This window comes from Danio rerio, chromosome 1 (genome assembly GCF_052040795.2).
Source record: "Danio rerio strain M-AB ecotype USA chromosome 1, GRCz13ab, whole genome shotgun sequence".
NCBI classification, from domain to species: Eukaryota; Metazoa; Chordata; class Actinopteri; order Cypriniformes; family Danionidae; genus Danio; species Danio rerio.
Genome location: NC_141021.1, coordinates 19615810 through 19639942, shown reverse-complemented (window position 1 = coordinate 19639942; position 24133 = coordinate 19615810). Strand labels below are relative to the sequence as shown.

At 37.7% G+C, this 24133-nt stretch overlaps 1 protein-coding gene across 4 annotated transcripts in view; it reads left to right on the top strand.

The window, feature by feature from the left end:
- Window positions 1-24133, top strand: part of LOC147846784 (uncharacterized) — a 228672-nt gene that overhangs the window by 104469 nt on the left and 100070 nt on the right. For all 4 annotated transcript variants that reach the window (XR_015476504.1, XM_087237060.1, XM_087237061.1 and 1 more), the window contains one exon: window positions 12669-12757. Coding sequence is in view for 3 of the 4 variants with exons in the window: in XM_087237060.1 (XP_087093186.1) it covers window positions 12669-12757 (89 nt within the window). In the remaining variant the exon portion in view is untranslated. The remainder of the gene's footprint in view (window positions 1-12668; window positions 12758-24133) is intronic.

Here is a 24133-nt window from a genome sequence, read left to right as displayed (position 1 = left end):
GCATCACAGCAGGCATTCTAGGACAGTAAGCAAGAGAGCATATGAGAACAGAGAACCGCTGCATGTGGCCAGGCAAACAAGTGTCTTCCACTGTCTCCATGACCTCACTTTCCCTCATACCAAATTTGCCACTTCAGCTCACTTTGCTCATCCCCTCTCACCGGGCGAGTTACCACTAGTGACTTTTTCCTGAGTTTGAGGCTCTTTGATTTTAGCTTTTTGTTCATTGTGATTCCTTTCATTCCCTTCACCCCTTCTCTTCCACCTTCAGCCTCTCTTCTGTTTGTCTATCTCTTTGCTGTGACTGGAGCACTTGAAAAGTAAAAGAAATAGCCAGGAGCCCCCTCATCAAAGGGCGCTTCATTTTATCTGTAGGTGTGGGAAAGCCAGGCTTTGTCGTCTTTTGATTCCCATGTGTTGAAAGTGCAATTACTCATCCTCGTCTTATACTTTGAGCCTACAGAGTGGGAGACACAAACAGTCAACGAGTATGTGTATAGTCTGTATACAGCCATTTTTTTTACAAGTACTTCTTCACCTCATGCCACACCATTAATGATTGAGATGGCTGTGGAAAGCCATTTTAACAGCTAATCTATAACAAGCTCTAGCATTCATGATAATTTTTTTTCCCCATAATATCATATATTTTTTTCCATATCTTTTTAATTACCTGGTCCTAATTTCTTAGTTGAAAATAGTGCTTAATATTGGTTCCCAAATATTATAATAATATATTAAATATATATAATATATATATATATATATATATATATATATATATATATATATATATATATATATATATATATATATATATATATATATATATATATATATATATATATATATAATATGTACAGTAAAAGCAACAAATAATAACTTGACTTCTAGTTGATCAACTGGAATCATTTAAATTAATCATCTGTTGAACTTCATCCCTGTCATCGAATATTGGAACCCACATGGACACAAGATTCTTACAGAAATCAGTCAAGTTTGGTGAAGGAAATATAATGGTTTGGGGTTATATTCAGTATGTAGCCATGCGAGACATCTGCAGAATGGATGGCAACATAAACAGCCTCAAGTATCAAGACATTTATGTTGCCCATTACATTACAAACTACAGTTTACATTACAAACTGCAGTAGAGGGCAAATTCTCCAGCAGGATAGCGCTTCTTCTTATACTCCAGTCTCTAGATCAAAGTTTCTGAAAGCAAAGAAGGTCAAGGTGCTCCAGGATTGGCCAGCCCAGTCACCAGAAATGAACATCATTGAGCATGAAGAAGGATGCATTGAAGATGAATCCAGGGAATCTTGATGAACTCTGGGAGTCCTGCAAGAATGCTTTCTTTGACATTCCGGATGACATTATTAATAAGTTATTTGAGTCCTTGCAGAGATGTATGGATGTAGTCATCTAAGCTCATGGGTGTCATACACAATATTAATTTTTTTTCCACTGCATCATGACTTTATATTCTATACTGTACATTATTTATGTTAAATGACAAGACTTTCGTCGGCGCCAGTGGTGTAGTGGTTAGTGCGTCGACACATGCACTCCGGTGCTCGCGATCGATTCCGCCTTACGGTCCTATGCCGATCCTTCCCCTCTCTCTGCTCCCCATGCTTTTCTGTCAATTCTCTCTACTGTCCTATTAAAAATATAAAGGTGAAAACCCCGAAACAATAATTATAAAAAAAATAAATAAAAAAATGACAAGAATTTTGCCTTAAGTCAGACCTTACTGTCCTAATTAAATAATTAAAAATTAAGGTATGGTCATATTTATTTTTGGTGAAATAAGCATAATCTAGAGGCCTTTGTCTTTTATTTAAGCCACTTCTGATACCAAATGATCAATTAGAAGTCAAGTTATAATTTAATTTTATAAAAAATATTATTATCATTATTTTTTTTTAAACTTGGATAGGCGACAATACTTTTGTCAGGTATTATATATAAAAGCCTACATTACGTATTTTTAAAATTGTACCAAAATAAACATTTTCCTGAGTGTACTTAAAATGTATCCACAACCTAATAATGTTATGTACAATTAAAATTCATTTGGCATATTTTTTTTTTCACCACTGTTTTGTCCTGACAGTTACCCCAAGATGTTGCCCTCTGTTGTTGCAAATAATAGTACAACCTTGAGTGTGTAAAAAAAACTATATAAATGTGGTGAATTGTTGTTATTAATTATTGTGATGAATTATTACAAAATTGTAAGCACCAATTCTTCATGGAAAAGATAGTAGTGCCTAAAAATAAGTATCTTAAAAATAAATTGTAGTAGTTTAAATGAATTAAATGGTAAAACGGCTTGCCATAGTTGATGGCTAACTGCAGGTGGTCTCACACCAAACTGCCTGAACTGTGTCTGAGTTCTCCTGGTAATCTGAATCTTCTTTTCAAAATGCTCCACTTTTCACCTCGTCTTGCTCCAATGATGATTAAAGTGATGCAGTTGGTCGAGGTCTCGTGCCCCAGCCGTGGACCCATAGAACCCCCTGCTGATCTGCACTTGATGGCCAACTGGTTCAGAGCGGCCCAGATCTCACCAGTCCCCCAGACAAAAGCCTGGGACGTGAACAGAATAACTTTTTTCGGCCACTGTTATTTTCTCAAAGTGATCTTTTCAGTTTACATACATCAAAGCCATCGCTGAGTTTGTGAAGGTTACACTTCCCCTAATGCTTTTATACGATATGTGCCCTTTTATGCTGGCTTAAGCCTAATCAATTCAGTCTATAAATATCAACTTTTGTGGTCACTGCTTCATGACCAGAAACACGGGGCTTTCCATTAGGAACGAATCAATGGGTGATTGTGATGAGAGAGCTCCGTTTTAGCAATTTCATCTGATCGCACATTATGGCACTTAAAAGCTTGATTATCTGTTTATGATGCTAAGGCATGCTCATGGGACAAATTCACCTTCACACTAGATGAAATGTATAGGTCAGTGCTCGTGTAGGTGGTGATCGATATTACTTGTGAAATCATGAATGCAATTTACTGACATATGTTCTTGAAATACAGGGTCTAAATGAACCACACACCAAGTGGCACTGTTACTCTGCAGTTGACTTGTACTCTCCCTTGTGAATTAATTTATTCTTATTTTCATAGCATCTTCTTCTTCTTCTTCAAAAAAAAAAAGCCTAAAAAAATGTAGTTTTTAATATTTTACAAATAAACTCACCGGCCACTTTATTAGGTACACTTTACAACCACGCCACATTCAAAGTCACTTAAATCACCTACCCTCGTCATTCTGATGCTCAGTTTGAACTGCAGCAGATCATCTTGACCATGTGTACATGCCTAAATGCATGTGATTGGCTGATTAGAAATTTGCATTAACAAGCAGTTTGACAGGTGTCCCTAACAAAGTGGCCGGTGAGTGTATATGAAAGTGAAAGGCTGTTAATACAAACAATAACACAATCAGAAATAGAGTTTAACTGTAAGCATTTTCGCTAGGATTTGTAATAAAGGTGTTGTATGACTGGAAACAGAGTGTATTTTGTTTGGATGATATTAAAAACCAAACACACATTTATTGAACCACTTGTATATGGAAATCCTAACTGGTTGAGTAGATATTGTACATGGAGTCCATAATTGTAATGACTGGGATCATGATGATGATGATGATGATGATAATGATGATGATGATATGTTGGGTAAGTAGAGTATGAGTCTTTAACCATAGTGGGTACCAAATAATGGCTATAGCCGTAATCGAGCCCCATACCCTCAAATTCACTAAATAGCGCTCGAATTTACTCACTCTTTCCATTTATTCCTTCAAGTGGACTATTTTAGTGGACTAATGTAGGGAATAGTGAATGAGGGTATACTATTGGGACGATTTCAGATACAGCAATTGGCTGATTGGAGGAGCCTGTGATTTTGACAGGCATAGGTACAGTATAACCTATTATTTTTTTATGTTCAGCATTTAGTGTTGTGCTGTTATTGCTCTATTTGAATAAATATGTATGTTTTATGAGAACACAATGATTTGAAAAAATAAAATATAAAAACCTACTGCAAAATAGCTGTAAAAATGGTCACATAGTTTATAATTATATACATTTTAGGGTTAACTATCCCTTTACTGAAAATAAGGTAATTTATTGTTAACACTAAGTCAGCTTACAGTGCATTGTACTGTAATGTAAACTATTGCACAACTTTGGATTTTATAAATTCATCATTATAATGAGTAGGGGTTGACAACGGAATTGAGGAACCAAATGCAGTTTTTTTAGAGAATCATCCGGCAGGCAAAAGATCAAAACAAGGACAGACAGGAGCATGCAGATAATTCAAAAGAGTAGTCAGAGTAGGGATGGCTGATGTGAAACTAACATTTCGTCACAGTGTCGAGATCCCAATGCGCAAGTGTTTCGAAACACCGCACCAAAGCATGATTCGAAGCACACAGGTCACGTGACTATAATGATTCGAAACACCCAGGTCACGTGACTAGTGTTTTAAAACACCAGGCCACATGACCAAAGCAATTCAAAATGTCGGTCATTACAGAAGCATTTGTAGACTTGGCGAATCTCTGTTTAATACATAAAAATTATGAATACATAAAAAGTACCACTATGTCACTGTGGAGATGGGTTTTAAAATGTCTCAAAGCTTCGACGCATTTGCTTTGACTGTTTCAGTGCTCATGAAGCCTCGCTTTGCCCACCACTAGTATTTCGTAGGGGTTGACAACGGAGGTTATTAAGAGAATCGTCAAGCAGGCAAAAGGTCAAAGCAGGGACAGACAGGAGCATGCAGATAACCCGAAAGCATAGTCAGAGTAGAGGTCAATAGACGGGACAGGCAGCAAAACAACATAAAACAATAAATAAAGCTAAGGTTAAAAAAAAAGGCAAGGCAAGACTGATGCTCACTTACAGTATTACAAGACTCAGCAAAGAGTGTGTGAATGAGGTGTCTATAATCCTAGTAGTCAGTCCATCATGAGCTTCCAGTGTGTGTGTGTGTGTGTGTGTGTGTGTGTGTGTGTGTGTGTGTGTGTGTGTGTGTGTGTGTGTGTGTGTGTGTGTGTGTGTGTGTGTGTGTGTGTGTGTGTGTGTGTGTGTGCGTGCTTGCGTGTGTGTGTGTGTGTGTGCGCGCAGAGGGAATCAAGAACTGGTGTGTGAGTGCAAAGACTTCTGGGAATTGTATTTCATAAAAATGTTAGATGTATAGTTCTCCAGCAATCTGCACTGGCTAGATCGCTGGTGATTGTGAGACATTAAATATAGATTAATTACTATTTGCTGTGGAAGTATTGTTCTATTTTGCTTATTAGTAGACACTAACTAATGAGCACTAATGGAATATTATGGTAAAGTGTGACCAGATGTTTGGGTTTGTCCATTTTTTGTAAACTATTGTTTTAAAACATTTGTTAATATAATAACATTCCATTTGACTCAGTATTTACACTAAAATTATTCAAATATGATTACTTGGATTTACTATTTTTTAAGTTATGTGATTGTAAACTATTTATTTGGGTTGAATTTAAACAAACAAGTTAATTTAAGCATCACTAAATTATATTTGTTTTACAATTTTGCAGGCATAATTTTTCAGTGTAGGTGGGAGATTCACTACAGTCTTTTTCTTGCATAACTAAAAAAAAAAAAAAAAAACAGTTCATAACTAAAAAAATAAAAATAAATAAATAATATGTTTCATTGAACAAACAGTGGCATTGCTAGGCTTTCTAGCGTCTTTGTACAGTTTAGCTTAAGGTCTCTGACCAGCAGTGTAATATACTTCTGAGGCCACCGTATCCCTCATCAACCACTCACCCTAGTTTGAATAATTCAGACTGGCATGTCATCTTGCCAGCTCAGAACTGTAATCTTAATGACATGAGAGGAATGTTAAGTGAAGCGAGGAGAGAGGGATATGGAGATGAAAAGTACGACAAAAACAAAACAATCATAATAATAGAAAAAAGATTCAAGACAGAATAGAGTGGCAATAAGGTGAAATAAAGTGACTGGAGGAGCGGGGCGTTATGTCAGTGAACAAGGTTAAAAGCAACATAAATAAAGAGAGCTAGAAAGACATTGAATTGAATTGTGAGTGAAAAATAAAATGACATCATAGTGTTGATTAAATACTGATTGGGCTTTGGTGCAATACAGCAATCTAATCCTGGAAAAAAAGAGATACTAACTCAGTACCAATATGTAAGTACCATACCATTGTTTTGATTTTCATAATGTTAAAACATAGTTTTTATTTTATCATGTGTTGTTTTAGTGTGGATGTGATAAGCGTTTGAAAATAGTTTTAATGAATAAAACTGTATCATGTATCTTGTTAAATATGTTGTATCTCAGGCACATGAAAGGGCCATGATCCACTAAAAAGAGGTCAGCAGCCTTACTTGAAGTGCTGTTTTAATTCGAACTTATATTTTTCATTTCATGTACTGTAATTGTACCACTGAATAGGGTATATGCACAACTAGTGTTTCTTCCCAAACTGATAAACTTCTGGTTAATGTGGTTTATTTTTAATTTCATACGGTTCCTTTAACAGCATCAGAGTTCATGGCTCTTTAAGGATTAATTAAAACTATCGTCTTACACATCTTCATGTTGTCTCATCAAATATAACGAATAACAATCAATCGATCGATCAACCAACCAATCAACCAACCAACCAATCAATGCTGGAAACCAGTAACCCCGTTAGTAAAAATAGTAGTAAAAAAACAAATACTATGGAAGTCAATAGTTACAAGATTCCAACATTTTTCTAAGCATATCAACTTATGTTTGATACAAAAAAGAGACTAAACCTAGTCATGTGTAAGTAATATGTCTATAAACATCTGCTTTTTTTCTGACCACTGTCATTTTTCCCATCTTTTGTTGTTGTTGTTGTTATTTACCGGAAAGCACACAGCATCCTCTTTTGCGTGTAATGTGTGCTGGATTGCTAGCACAAGCAATAAGTTTCTGGCTGTGGTTCATTTAACAGACCCTATACAGTATCATACACTTGGCAAAAATGTGAATGCAGGCGCGACATGGTTGATTTTTGCTTCAGCCCGACACAGTTTTCATTTTCACATTCAGCATGACTTCATAAAGAAATACCAAACGCACTTGTTCTGAAAGTTAGATGTGTGCATTGTTGCCATTGATTTTTGGTCACGTTTATAGTGCCATTGTCAATATTAGAGATGGAAGCCAGTAGGGATGCGCAGCAGACAGAAGTAAAATTGGGTGGAGAATACGAAAGGGCAAGTATCAGAGCTAGACATGACAGGACAGGTCTACACTGAAAAATATTAAGGATGTACTAATACTGAAAGAAATAGAGCTAGCATTTTAAACAAAACTAGATCACAAACTCACTTAAATGATTCATTCTGTTCACTTAAGTTTAAGACTTTAGGTTTGTTTGAATATTACACATCTCTCTCATTTAACTAACTGACTACTATGCTGTCCAGGCTATCGATACAGCCAAGCTGTTTTTGTGCAGCAAGCATTTTGTTCTAGATATGAGAATTAGAGAATGGCAGACTTTGTTTTTATCAGTTGAGTTTACTACCATTCGTGCACTAGCATATATGTTGTAGGGGATTTATTGCTTATCTAGTAATTATCACTGTTTATTTCTTTGCATTTTAATTTGGCAAACTATTAAATCATGGGTCTCCTCAAATTTTGTATCAGATTTTTTTTTTTGTCTGATTTTGTGCGCTAACTGACATTTGTTCACTTCGCCCCTCTTCTTTTTTTCCCCCTTGCTTTGCTAGACCTCCTCCTCCCTCTTTTCACAGAGCTCCATGCGCATCTCAGAGCAGTTTTTGGAAAAAATTCTAAGGTAAACTGAACTGAAAGAGGGGCGTTTCACAATCCTTTAAAAGCAATACCTACATATATTCTCATTTGATGAAGAATGAGATGTCAGACGATTTAAAATGCTCATATTCGATGATGATGATGATGATGATGAATAAAGTTTGTACAGTGGTTGTCCAGTCAGACTAAGCTATGGACTTGAATTATATGTAGACTCCTCAAACTTTTAACAAGGTTGGTACAAAGTGTTGTATAGGGTTGCTATATTGAGTGTTTACTTTGATATTTTGAGGTAACCTAAAACAATTGCGCCATTGACCAATTAAAAACCTGGATTAAAGTCAGTTGTGTTTTTTTGTCTTTGTCTTTGTGCTGGCAAAATCTCTTATGTAAAAAAGCAAATATACACAACAGATTTGAAAGAAAATTAAAGATTTAATTAGCTAGTGCAGTAGGTAGTGCTGTCGCCTCACAGCAAGAAGGTCGTTGGGTCGCTGGTTCTAACCTCGGCTCGGCTCGGCACATTTGACGTTTGTGTGGAGTTTGCATGTTCTCCGTGCATTCGCGTGGCTTTCCTCCGGGTGCTCCGGTTTCCCCCACAGTCAATAGACATGTTGTACAGGTGAATTAGGTAGGCTAAATTGTCCATAGTGTAGGAGTTTGTGTATGAATGAGTGTGTGGATGTTTCCTAGTGATTGGTTGCGGCTGGACAGGCATCAGCTGCGTAACAAACGTGCTGGATATTTTTTTTTTCTTTTTTCTTTTTTGTAAACATACTTAAATGCAGCTTAATATACAACCTGCTTTGGTTCCATGATTCCTACATTTAAGATTATTAAAGCTTTACAGTACAACAATATTACAGAAATGGTTTTAAAATTATGGTTTGCTTAAAAAAAAAAAAAAAAAAAAAAAAAAAAAAAAAAAAAAAAACATGGTTACTACAGTTCTAGTCCCAGTCCTAGTCCTACAGTGTTATTATAGTATTACTACAAAGTTACTATTGTAAAACATGCTTTTGAAACCACAGTATGCACCAAAACAATATGATTATTACATGCATGTTTACTACATTATTACTTTACTGAAGCCATGATTCATTTTTGTAAGAGGAGTGCACCTGTAACTTGACTACATTCTTAGACAATTAACATTGGACAAGGGTTTCTGAATTTTGCATACTTAAAATTTGAGGATGGTGGATAGCAAAGATTTTAAAAAGTATGCTCATTAGTTTAAAAAGTATGAGTAGTAAATTAGCGTAAAAGCTTTAGGGTTTTCTGACAATGACCCTGTGATCTTTAGCTCAGACCAGACAGCTTCTGATGACTTTAACAAGGTGATTAACTAATTAGCCAACCACACTTTCTGCTTTATCCAGCACCTCTTCAAGGCCCTTAGGGTCTGATTTTAATCTGTTAAGATGATTTACTGCCATGAGGGACTCAGCAGTGTGGTTCCAGTGATGGTAATAGCCCTGGCTTAAACTGTGAGAAAATATTCTTTCTGAAAGAGCCTCACACTAGATATATTAAACAAGACAGGTGCACAGGGCAAAGCTTAACAAATGTTGCCTGCTGCCCCTTCTAATAAGAAAAAAGGTGAACGATGAAACATTTATTGAAAATAAAAAATATATATATTTATATACAAAAACAACATCTACAGTGGAACTTATTTCAAGGAGAGCTAAAGGTAAACACGTATTATGTAACTGAAGTGAATGTACTTCAGATCGTCAACATCAGTTGAGAAAAGCATAAATGATTTCAGTTAATGAGTGAGCAAATATTAATTTATAATAATACCCTTTACCCTAACTAACTATTTGTATGGAATATAAAATAAAATAATGAGAAATGGTACAGTACATGGTGTATCCTAAAAAAAAAAAAAAAAAAAAAACATTTTTTAAATCCATTCATTCATTCATTTTCTATTTGGCTTTGTCTCTTTACTAATCTGAGGTCGCCACAGCGGAATGAACCGCCAACTTATCCAGCATATGTTTTACGCAGCGGATGCCTTTTCAGCTGCAGCCTATCACTGGGAAATATCCATACACACTCATTCACACACACACTACAGACAAATTAGCTTACCCAATTTACCTCTACCACATGTTTTTGGACTTGTGGGGAAACCGGAGCACCGGAGAAAGCCATTGTGCTCATAAGGAGAACATGCAAACTCCACACAGAAATGCCAACTGACTGTGCTACCCACTGCGCCATTGTGACGCCCTTTAAAAAAATCCATGTATTCAAATTTAGTCAAAATGAAGTCTTGCAAAAAGGTGGCCATCTGTTTGTTTCTAATGAGTGGCCTGTTTTTGTTACTCACACTAGTTTAGTAAAAAGAAAGAAAGAAGAAGGGCCCGCATGTGTTTAGCATTTTTTCTTATTGCAAACTCAACAGTAATCTGGTAGCGTTTGTGCTGCTTTGGCTTTTTTGGGGTTAATTATTGTGATCTCCTGATTACAACAGAGATATATTCGGAAATGTCTCTACACTGATGGCATTTCATGCCGTTTAGCCTCATCTTAAAATTTTAGCAATTTTGTCATTACTTTAGACATTATGCTAGAGAATCATTCAATTTCTAGCTTCTTCTTTTTTTCTTCTTTTATTATTTAGTATTCTTTTTTATAAATACAATTATGAGCAACTGCTGTAAAAACACAATGAGCTCTATTTTAATGATCTAGGCGCAAAGTCTAAAGCACAGGGCGCAAAAGCATTAAGGGCATGTCGGAATCCACTTTTGCTATTTTAAGGATGGAAAAATATGCTCTGCGCCACAGTGCATGGTCTAAAAGGGTTGTGCTTATTCTTTTAATGAGTTATGTGTGTGTTTTAAGAATAAACCAATCAGAGTCTCATCTGCCATTACCTTTAAGAATCAGTTGTGTTGCGCCATGGTGAACTTTGTAAGTGGAAAAACTGAATTCTTCACTAGCGAGAAAACTGTTAGACAGAGCATCTGCAGTGTGAGGATAAAGAATGAGCCTCCTCTAATTGGCCTTAACTTTCACTTTCTCTTTCTCTATTTAGTAGATAAGGAAACGTGTTTTACGCAGACATCCATTTGCCCACATAAATAATTAAGTTTGTTAAGCGAAAAGATTTGTCTCAAAACTATTTCCAAATTCAGTTCTAAATTCCAGCAAAGAAATAAATTAACAATAATAACGAAGTGTGGTCAAACATGGTGGAGTTATATCCAAATACACATGTTATGCCCCATAAGGTCTAAAACCTGGCAGGTGGACACATCTAAGTTTGTTTTAATAAAACAAATATAAATATAAATATATAATAAATAATACTACTAATATTAATAACATTATACAAAAGCAAATTGTCATGAATAAACTAAAACAAGCAACCGAGATGAAGAAGGCATGAAGGCAGTGGTTTTTTTATTCATCTAGAAAAATATAATTTTTGCAATATTTTAATCTTTTAATAATTCTTTAAGTTTAAAGATATTTGTGTATAGCTGTACATCATGTGTGTATTAAGCAATGTTTAAGGGAGGCCTATAACTAGCGCACTTTGCGCTGGACATTAGAGCTGCTTTGAGATGGTCAATGGTGTGGTCTATTTTAGTTTCTTAAAAAGGCAACGTGGTAACAATGCACCATAACACACCTCTTTTCTAAACTGAAACACCCATGAGTCCACAAAACGGTGCAAATGGATTTGCTATTTAAACAACGTGACGGAAAATGGGAAAATTAAGATTGCGTTGGTCTGAAAATAGCAACACATTGTGGAAACACGATGCACTGGGTGTATAATTAGGCCCAATATCACACTTGTAGCAGTGCGAATTGGCTGTATATTGTCACTGGTGGGACACCAAGGCACTTAGCCTTTGGCCTGATGCCAACGCACGCCTCCCACCCCTGAAAATATACAGCCTTCAGAGAAAATTAGCGGCATTCATTTTTCAGTTGACCTGTGCTTTTAAGAAAGGTGTTTATATACCTTCAAGTGGCCTCCTCTATCCCTAATTTATATGCTAATTCTATAGAAAATGATAGCATATTTAAATAACCTATATATATCAGCACAGTGTTTTTTTTTTTTTTTTTTTTTTTTTTTTTAAGAGAAATGGGTTTAGGGGAAAAAAAAATGTGTTCCCTTATTTTGGTTGGTGTGTGCCTTTAAGAGAGGTGTTTATGTGTTTGCACCCCTCCATGTGGCCTCTACGATCCCTGATTTATATGCTAATGCGATAGGATTTGACAGCAATATGGACAATCATATTTGAATAACCTGCTGTTCTCCCCTGAGTGTCTTGCTTGTTCTAACTTTGCATTTTTCATAACAGCCGGAAGATGAAAAGCCACTTTCTATAATTGTCTGGCTAAATGCAAGTAAGACTAAATGAGAAAGAGAAAACCAGATTACAGGACTATTCATTACAGATTATAGTGTGACTCCCCATGAACCTGTTTCAATTACTGCTGAAGTAACAAGCGCTTCAGCCCTGCTTACATGCATCTGGCGGCCAGAGTAACCCACAAGGGGCTAGTATTATGTCATTTTTCATAAGATGCTAAATAAATCTCTGGTGTTCCCAAAATGTGTCTGTAAAGTTTTAAGTCAAAATACGTTACAGGTCATTTATTAAAGTTTGTCAAACTGGCCTCAATTCAGATGTGAACAAAAATGCACTGTTTTGTATCACTGTTTATTTATGTCTTTATATGCGCCTTCTAATCTTCGAATTAGTTGCTGCTTTTCAGAAGAAGGTGGGGCTTATAAATATTATTTTGACATTGCAGAAAACATCAGATGAAGAAACCAGAACAGTCAGACAGAGATGGAGAAGAAGAGGTCACAACTTCAAGATTTACCAAGACACTTGTGAAAGGTTAGTGGATAAATTTATATAGTTGTTGTGGAGTAAAGTGGATTAAGCTAAAGATTTAACTTGCATGTTACTGTTCTGTTCTGTCATGCTAGAATTTGCAAATAAACATTAAACAGTTAGAACAATTATTTAATCTTTACACTATACACACACACACACACACACACACACACACACACACACACAAACACACACTATAAAGTTGTCACTTTTTTTATACAGTGCATAATAAATATGTGTTTATGAATTGTGCTGCAGAGAGCATTTTCAGGAATAAATTAACGACAAAATTCTGAATACAGTCAGAAACAATGGAAACTTTAGTAAAATTAGCCAAACTGCATGTTAACAAGCGAAAAATTGAAACATATGAATTGATGTTCCAGAGGTGTTGAGGTAGAAGTTCTCAGCTAAGAGTCTATTGGGTTCATCTCTTAATTGAGTTAAAGTAACTCAGCAGTAAAGTTAAAGTCAATGAGACAATTAAGTGATTATTTAGGTAATCATTGAGCACTGATGCACAACACCTGCTGTTAATAAGCAGAAACACAGAAGAGAAACACAACACTTTATTTCTGTTTGACTTTATTTCTGCCAGATGTCCACAAAAGACCATATGAGGTTCACTGAAAATGAACTGTTTTAGTTATTTACAGTTTATGAAAAAACAACAGAAAAAAACTTTTTTACTCTGTTGACACCATTGTGGAGGGTTGGGCTGCATCCAAAATCGCACTTTCGTACTTTATAGTATGCTAAAAACAGTGTGCGAGCCCAGTAGTATGTCCAAAATTCACAGAATTAAAAAAAACAGTACCCGGATGACCTACTACTTCTAGCGAGATTCTGAAGTGCGCATCTGATGCATGCTATGCTTTTCCATGATGCCCTGCGAGAGAATTGAATGGTAGTGAATTGAAGCAACAGACGTGGGTCAAGTGATCATGACATAATGGCGGATATAATTCATCTGAGTTCCATTCATACTACAAACATTCATACTGTATAGAACGTACTCTTCTCATGGTCGAGTAGTAAATTTAAATTCAAATGCAGTACCTTCTGTGTAATAGGCTTTTTGACTCGGCTTCTAATGTTCTTTGCTTGCTATGACAAGTATAAAGAGAGCATATATGATCAGATTAACTGATCCTGCAATAAATCTTATTGTTGTCCATTAAGACAATTTCATAAAACTCATAAATTGCTGTTGATGAGTTTAACTTTGCACTTTGCAGTGTTATATTTAAATGACAGCTCATTATTTTTAGAGACTAATTTCTGTGTTTTTTTAAGAGAATGGACCACAATTGTGTTTTATTTATATATATTTATATATATATATATATATATATATATATATATATATATATATATATATATATATATATATATATATATATATATATATATATATATATATATAAACCCATTGAACATTTGAATCACTTTAGAGACAGACATCAAGAATCAGGGTATGAATCTCAACAAGGGTTAGAGGTTTTTTACTGCAGTGCATGCTAGAAAAATCATATAACATTCATCCATAGTTCTCAGCATGCACTGCAAAAAAACCCTCACCATCATTGAGATGCAAACGCTGATTTTGTTATGTCTGTGTTTTGAGGGTTTTAGGGCGTAATCACACTATGTACTGTTGTCTTCAACCTGGCCAAAGCACACTTGTCCTCTCCCCCGACGGCCCGCACTCGCATTACATTCGGGCCTGGGCACGCTTACGTCATCGATGATGAGCTATTCAGTAAGAAGTGCTCTCGCTAAGCACAGTGGAGGTTTCTTTATTTATATCATTTAAGTCGTTTGATATGCAGTCAAATATTCGCCGAACAGATCAGCCACTTTTGACACTCATAAAGTCCTCATGCTGCAAGAATTAGGAGGTGAAGGTGCAGCTGTTGTGCAGTGAGGGGTTTGCATCTTTAATAAACTATGACAATTGGCGCTCATTGAACAGTAAGAATGATTAATAAATTTATATGAAACAGCCCTTTAAAAGTCACATCTCGCTTTTAGTTTTGGGCTCAGGCAAGTTTTGCACACACACACATGCGTACCGCGCCAAAGCCCAAGTGAACCGTGCTTTGGCACACCTCTTTTAACCGGGCCAGGGCTGGCCAAGTGAACCGTGCCTGAGCCTGATTCAGAACACCGGGAAACGGGCCTGGGCACGGTTCAGATAGCATAGTGTGAGTAAGCCCTTAGATGCTCAATGCATTCAATGCAACTTGATAAAAGTGCCTACTCTTTTTTAGTATTGTTTGGTTCATAAAATGTCATTTAAACTTAATAGATCAAAATAAATGTTCTGATTTGACCAGTTACCAATTACCACATAATCAATTAACCTAATTACATTTGCTCTCTTTATGCATAACACACTATTTGGAAATCAAAAAATATCTAATATTACAAATTGAGTTAAAGAGCCCAAGTAAAGCAAACACTCTTCTCCTTAATGGTAACATATCAAAACACTTTGACACTTTTTTTTTATTGTTGCAAAAAATGACTTAGTTAGTTACTCAGAAATGACTAAAGCTGCTGTCACACTGGGCTTTTCCTCCCGTAGACTTCCGTTCATACACACGCGAATGCGTCAGACCGGAAACGCAGGGTCATGCGTTAAGTTTCGCAGGTTGCTGCGGTGCAAAGTTTAATCTTGGTGAACTCTGACCAGCGAAATTGCATCACTTGACTGCGTGGGACCAATCAAGGATCAAAACATGACCTCTCTGGACAGAAATTTAAAACATGGAGCAATCGCTCGCTTTTTTTTAAAGTCTAATAAGCTTGTTTAAGTTATTTCTCAATAGTATCACTATATTTTGTAGAGCTTGCAGAAAAGGGCCAAATGGGTTGGGAATAAGTAAATCTGCTGTTTGTTAAGTGAAGTTTTTAAACTAATTTCGAGAGGAGCACGTGATATAATTGACAGCAGCTGGCCACCTATCTACACTCATTAGTTAGCCAATCAGATATATCCTAACCCACTATAAGTAGCCTAGCTAGACATTACTCCCTTATCTTCGTTTTCCGAAGAAACAAACGACAGGTCCGCTCTAGCTCCTCCAAAAGTTACTCACGGACAAAACGGATCCTCCACATCTCCTACTATTCTTCAACTACAATACCACACCACCTTTAATACCATCGTCAGCAACTACAAAAAATGACAAAAACAACAACAACAGCGACGGCGGCTGAGATCACAACAGCATCAGCGCAGCTACATACAAGAAAGAAAGCTCCGGGCTCCCTGAAACACCAGCCCCGTCTTAACAACAACCAGCCCAGCATGAAAGTCAGCTCGAGACCGAGGCTCCAACGAGAGGCCGTAGGCCTATCCACTCCAGCCAGATCACAATGCAATCCCCAGCTCCGCTACGTACCTTCTCCAGCATCATCATGTGTCACTCATACCCAACAACGACTGTCACTGAACTCCTCCAAACTCCTAGACGCCGGGACCATAATTCAAAGCCGCTGCATTAAACCCAAAACACTTGCGAATCCACGTCTTCACCGCCACCCCCAGGACATAACACGCTCCTGCCACACCCCCTATCCTAAACAGACATTAAACCCGCAATCTCTCCGCCTCCCCGGAGAATCAAGGAAAGGATTAAAAAGCAATATTGGATTTGGACATATTGCAGCAATCATAATTCTAAACACGGATAAAACCTATCTCCCGGACAATAAAGCAACTCTTGGGAATCCCACCTCACCTCTTCCATCCTGCAGCTCCCGATTCCAGTGCACACTCCAGTCCTCCTCTTTCAGCGATCCTTACCACCTACGCACCCCGCCCCTCTACCTTGCGTATCATTGCTTTTCCCCCTCTCATTTTTACAAGCTCGCAGCTACTGCTGATTATTTTCTATTATAAAATAGAAATTACTTGTCGACTTTTGTCAATATGTTTATGCTTTTACTGAATTACGTTTGTAACTGACCTAATTTTCTGAATTTCTCATTCCAGGTTTCGTCTACTGAAGCACAGCCGATCTCGGCGCTCCCTTCCCACAACCTCACTAGCCGTCCACCAACGCTACACCAACAATCACAGAGCAATTCCCTGTTAAGCACATCCATACCAGCCCTACTGAAATGGACATTAGAACGTTTCTAAAAACATCTAATAACGGCTCTTTCATCTCCTCATAATTCTGCCTTTTTCAGCTTTAACAGCATGATTCTGCCAGATGAATATGCTTAAATTATCACGTTATAAACCAAGCAATCTCTCTAATCTAGACGGCTGCAGCGCTCGGTTGCAATCAACATTACACCCGCCACCCGATTTCTGGCAATCGGAGGTCACAATTACATTTCGTAGTCCGTTTAACATTCGGATGCAAAAGTAGCCCACACATTTATGCTTAAAAACGATCCGCTGGATTTCGCCAATAACTACGGTGTTTGCACGTAATTCACCTACAAGTTCCTGTTTCTCTCTCCCTAATATCCCCCAGCTAAACTAGTGACCGGTTTTCTAATATTTGCATTCTCATTGCGGAAGAACCTCCGGCTTAAGCACTTCTATAGAATTCTTAAGCATCAATTTGGAGTGATAGAATTTCAAGCATTAATAAGCTACTTGAATAAATCGACAATCAGTCCCCTTTTATATTCTGGAAGAAAAATATCACGCTAAGCATAAACTGCTCTCCATCTAGAACATCAAACACACATGCACATTATCCCGCAGGGATGCCTTTTCGTCACTCACCTATTTCATCTCGCAGCAGCAATCTCCGGAATAGAAGAGAAATGATCTAAATCCGATCTTGGCCGTAACAAACTCTGCCTGAAGGGCGTCGCGCACCAGAGGCGCCGACGGCGCGGTGACGCGACGCACTTACGACAGAGAATAGTAGATTAATGCACACCAGACTCAAGCATTCATACTTTATCAAATAAACTAATCAATTATACAAATAGCGCTCCGCGGCGCGGCAGAATACGAAGTGTCATGAATTGTGGCTGGGCACTACGGACAGCCGCATTGACTTCCTTATTATTTATTCCTTCCTGTGAAAGTCAATGGTTACAGGTTTTCAGCTTTCTTCAAAATGTTGTCTTTAGCGTTCAACACGGGAGTCACTAACCTCTGAAACTAAGAGCTACTTTCGGGCACCGATTAACGTGGAGGGCTACCAGTTGGATAAACACTTCTCAAATAACAAATTGCTCAAATTACTTATAATTATAATTTAAGTTTTTGGTTATTTTTTAATAATGAATAATATTCATCCAGGTGTAGTCACTGATCATGTTATGATTCTCTCAAAGTTACCAACAATGATTTAACAGGGTAGGAAATACCCCGTAATTAATATATCAACGTGCAACACTATTTTATTTATCTTTGCAAATATTTACATTTTTAAATGATTACTTCTATATTAGAGAAAGCTTACTTGTAAGTGGTGTTATGGTGAGCTATTTTAGAACAGGCCTGTGAGCAACACACGAGAGCCTCGTGAGCTATCTGGTGCCCATCGGTACCATATTTGGTGACTCCTGGTTTAACAGAAATGAAATTCATAAAGGTTCGTAACCATCAGGTAGCGCTTAAAGCATGCGACCTGCTTATGCTTCCTTCCTTAAGCGCTGGAATAGAAGCCATTCATTTATTAGCTATCCAATTTCATCCTCAGTATATCCTTTTTACACAGATGCTGCCCCCTTCGTGGGGTATATTATCGGGGCCGCCAATGCGCTTCTAACTGGCAATAAAGTCAATACATTCTGAAAAAACAAAAAAAAAAAAAAACTTCTGTACATGTTCCTAGTTGCATAGGAAATCGCTGACTCTCTTTTGCTTTATTTTCAGAAACTGGTATCAGAAGCAGAGCCGCAGCTGACTCCATCTCTCCTTTTAAGATGATAATCCCATAACCACAGCATACACAATTTGCGTCAGCATTCATTTATACATTTTAAGTTACCCCAGAACACCTCATCAGTTTCTCACTGCTCAACACATCCACACATTCCGTTCAATAACATTCTTGGTTTCATAACACCTTAAATTCATAGGACCATTCAGGCTTCCCACCAGATTCATAATCCAGTCACTCATTCAGAATTGGAGCCACCACCACAGCAGCACACAAGGGCTATCGTAACAACACATACAAACACTAGGAAAGTAGTCTCCCGACGCCTTCAAATCTTATATCTGACTCAGCCACAGCCATCTCAGGGAAGCTCAGAGGACCCTCACCAGCAGACGCAGTAATCCCAGCGGCCAAGGGCATGGGCCTAGTCCAGGGAGAGAATACGACCCAACCATACCAGCTTCCCGAGGGCAGAGGAACTACCCAGTCTCCCAAGGGCGCGGGCATGACCCAGCCATCTAGCTTCCTTTCTTCCTTCCAGCTGATTTGCACTCAGCCTTCTCCCCCCTTTTCACTCACCTAACTCCAGTAGGAGTTCTCTCCCTGCCCAGGCCCCCTTGTCACCCCCGCCCCCCCCCCCGGCCGCTGCCACAGAAGTTTTCACTGCCCCCCAACTTTTCTAACTTCTGTAGGACCCCGCCCCCCCCATGACTCTGGCCCCCGCAGGGGCGTTACCCCGAGCTTCGATTCTCGCAGGAATCATCTCACTGCCCTGGCCTTAGCTTTTTATATTATGTCATTCCATAATGACATATAGTATAGCACTATTTATTTTTCTCTCTGTTTGATTTTATTTATATAAATTTATATCTATATGCACCCACGCATATAAATATGAATTTATATATAGTGCTGTCACCCTCACGCTCTGTTCCCGCAGGAACACCCCCAGAGCACCTATACCGCCCGTCACCCTCCAGTAACAAGTCTTCACCTCCCCCTCATCTTTCCCGACTCCTACTGGAACAGCTAAATAGCTCACCCAACCCCGAGCTGCGACACGAGTCATGTCACCGACCCTCCCCGGCCCTAGCTTTTATTTATGTTTATTTTTGTTTATTTCTCACACTTATCTTTTATTTTTTAAATTTATTTATATATATGTATATATATATGCACCCACGCATATAAATATATATTTATATATAGTGCTGTCACCCTCAAGCTCTAACTCCCGCGGAGTTAATCCCGAGCACCGGACCCCCGCAGGGGTCATCGCCCAACTGCCATTTCCCCCTTCAGCTGGGGCTTCACCGACCATTCCTTTTCCCGACTCCAGCTGGAGATGGCACATACAGCTCTCTCTCCCGCAGGAGAGCCAAGAGCTTCGACTCTCGCAAGAGTCAGTAAAAACGCCCCCCCAAGGCCCTAGATTACCCCATTATATATTTATATATCTATATGTTTCATATAAATATATAATTATATATAGTGCTGCCACCTCCCAGCTCAATCTCCGCAAGGAGTGTTCCTCGAGCAAATTACTCCTTTGGAGTCCCCGCCCCCCCTGCCCCCCTTCACCCCCCTCTCCAGCCGGAGTCCTTCACTCCCCTTCCCTTGTAATGACTCCAGCAGGATTCCCGCCCACCCCATGGCTCTGACCCCCGCAGGGGTCTCCCCGAGTCTCTACTCCAGCAGGAGTATTCACAGCCCAAGCCAACTCTGCTCGGGTTCCCGCAGGAACCTGTTTCACCCTTTGCTCCAAAGGAGCCCTCTTTACCTTTTCTTTTTCAAATAACTATATCCAGCAGCCGGATATAGCATTTCAAGCCTTTTGGGGAGTTTCTTCGAATACACGGCTGCTGTCCCGAGCTTCATGCATTTGGGGAGCTCTCGAGAACCACCTGATCTCGTACTCCCCTCACATGCTCTATGGACCTGGCGGGAGCCCTGGGCTCAACTATCTCCGAGCTCAGGGTTCTCTCCCGGGACAGCATGCCAAACCTGCTTACAGCTGTCAAGCAATATCTAAGTGTGAACTCTTGAAGTGAAGTTTTTAAACTAATTTCGAGAGGAGCACGTGATATAATTGACAGCAGCTGGCCACCTATCTACACTCATTAGTTAGCCAATCAGATATATCCTAACCCACTATAAGTAGCCTAGCTAGACATTACTCCCTTATCTTCGTTTTCCGAAGAAACCCCCCATCCACCCCTTTCTCCTCCTTTTCTCCTTTACAAAAAGGGGAGCTCTCGAGAACCACCTGATCTCGTACTCCCTTCACATGCTCTATGGACCTGGCGGGAGCCCTGGGCTCAACTATCTCCGAGCTCAGGGTTCTCTCCCGGGACAGCATGCCAAACCTGCTTACAGCTGTAAAGCAATATCTAAGTGTGAACTCTTGAAGTTGCTTAATGATCTTTAGCTGAGATTTTATGTTTCTCCTTGTGTGTTTCTGCTTATTAAAAGCAGGTGTTTGTTATCAGTGCTCAATCATAACTTAATTTATCTCTTCATTGTCTCATTAACTTGAAAGCTGAGGTCACACTCCACATTTCGCCCCATAGACTTCGCATAAGAATGCGAATGTAACAGACCAGAAACACAAGCTTGTACGACGAGTTTTGCAGTTTCCAAGTTTAAGCTTGATGAATTCTGACCTTAAAATCACATCATGTGACTGTATAAGACCAATAGTAGATCAATACATGACCTCTCTGTAAAGAAATTTAAAATGAATGGACCAATCGCTCGCTTTTTTTAATGCCTAATTCTCTTGTTTCACTCCGCCCCTTTTCGCAGCTCCAAACCACAAAATTTTGCATGCTCAAACACTTGTGTGACCGTGGCATTACTCTGCTGCTGAATAACTTTAACTCAATTTAGAGAGGGACTAAATACTCTGAGCTGAGTAAATTTTATGTTTAATATTTAAAATTTATGTTTGATATAACATTTTCATGTTTAATAATAATAATAATACCTTTTTGCCTAATATGCTTTTATAATTATAAATAAAAAAATATATATTGGTAATTATGTACTCTATATTGCACATTTGACTTTGCACTTTGAAAAACGTTTAAACAGAATGTCACTGTGACATTAACCTTAAAATAATACCGTTGTGTAACTTACAGTATTTATTTACCACTAAATGGTTCAAAGTAGTGCAGCAGTGTAAAATTAGTACTGTTTGTTTTTACAGTATATTGTTTAGTTGTTTTCAAATGTTATTTTAATTTATTTTAGTTTGCCTATAAAGCTTATATCAGTCCACTTTGACACAAATATCTCTAATTTTTTTTAGCTTTTTTGTTTTTCATTAGGTCTAACATTATTCATATACAAATTAAAAAATTTAATTTTGACATTTTAAAGTGGCTCACACTTTGTTTTAAAAGCATGCAAAGAATACAGCATAAAATGGCCTCAACTGACAGAACACTGCTCAGGTAATTTTTATCGTGAATTGCATTACAGTCAATTACTGAAAAACAAATGAAAATCTGCATTGTGAGCCGCACTTTATTTATATCTATGATTAATTTTCCATTTAGTAACCACAAGGGATGCGTTCATTTCTGAGTGTGAGTGACTGTTTGCTATGGAAACATGAGAAAGAGTGCACATTGCTAATATTGGCCTGATGTCAAGAGTGTGTAGGAACAATATTCATTGGAATATCCAACAGCAGAACATTTATATTTATTCATTTATTTATTTATTTTTGAGGTGCAGACATTAAAAAAATCTGTGGATAGAAAAACGCTGATTACTTTACTGTAAAATATAAAAAGGTGCCCTTTCCTACGCCGCTAGGGGAGCAAGAGCTGAGTGGCTTAGTTTTTTCACATGCTGGCTGAGAAAGGCTTACCATAACAAAGTTACAAGGCTGTTATTTTTTCATGTTTTCTGGAAAAGAACCCAATTATAGCTTTTATAGATTTTCATGATATGTCCCCTTTAAAGATAAATGGACATTTATTTCCTTATTCCCGGAAACAGGAACCTAAAATTGCAAGATTTCAAAAGAAAGGTAGGAAGTCCTTTATCTTACCAACAGCAAAACGCACTGATTACCCAGTTCGTCAAAATGAAAGTCTCCAATTCACATGTGTGAGATGGAAGGTAAGCAGAAATCTTGCTGCTCTTTTCATCTGGTTTGTGTTGTGCAGGTGGATGGTTGGGTTATTGACTGAATGCTCCAGTAACGTGATGGAACACCTTCATTTATCATGTATTTAGAAATAGATTGAAGATAGATTGAATAAAGGGATGAGTTTGTGAAGTAGAGTGCAAGACTGTCCGTCTTGGTTACTTTCCATTTAGCAGGCACTTTTCATCCAGAGAGACTTATGCTTGACTAATTGCATGGAAAGTATCCCCAAAGGCACTCGGGGTTAAGTGTCGTGCTCAAGGGCACATCAATAATTGGACTGGACTCTGACCATTTCCTGGGTCACTTATACTTAGGACTGAAGCCGCATATTTTACAGGACCAGACGCTTGGAGAATATTCTTATTTTCCATTTTACTCTTAATACATTTGTGCTACCACATAAAATATTTTAAATTGCATGCAGTTTCTTTACACTTCTTGACAGTTACCTAACACATCTTTTACAAATCAAACAAAAGATTTTAAAAAGGTGCTGATTCCTTGTATGATAAATGTAATGCACTATTTTAGCTGTTTCTATCTTGTTTTCTTGTACAAATATTCATTCATTCATTCATTTCCTTGTCGGCTTAGTCCCATTATTAATCCTGGGTCGCCACAGCAGAATGAACCGCCAACTTAACCAGCACGTTTTTACACAGTGGATGCCCTTCCAGCCACAACCCATCTCTGGGAAACATCCACACACACATTCACACACATACGTTATGGACAATTTAGCCTACCCAATTCACCTGTACCGCATGTCTTTGGACTGTGGGGGAAACCGGAGCACCTGGAGGAAACCCACTGTACAAATATTAAAACGCTGTTATTTAAAGATACATTTACAGGTCTTGAGAAGCAAAATTAAGATATAGAGTCTTGGTTTTCGAAAAAAAGCAAGAAAAAATTAACTTGTATTAAATATAGTCACTAATATGTTTTCTCATTTTTATAAGAATTTTCTAAAGTAATTTTATTTTCAACTTTAATTTGATTTAAGCTTAGGTATTCGTATTGTAAAACATTTATTATCATAATTAAAATTTAAATTTTTTATGGTTGAGGCATTTTTGCCTTTCTTTCTTTCTTTCTTTCTTTCTTTCTTTCTTTCTTTCTTTCTTTCTTTCTTTCTTTCTTTCTTTCTTTCTTTCTTTCTTTCTTTCTTTCTTTCCTGTAAAAAATACCGGGTTCCACTCCACCCAATTCATACATGTTGTCCAAACACAAATCGATTAACTTAACATAATTGTTTTTAAAAAAATAGCATTGGATTGAACATGAAACAATTAAGTTGTCCCAAAAAATTCAAGAATTGTGTTGTTTCAACTCATTTCAAAT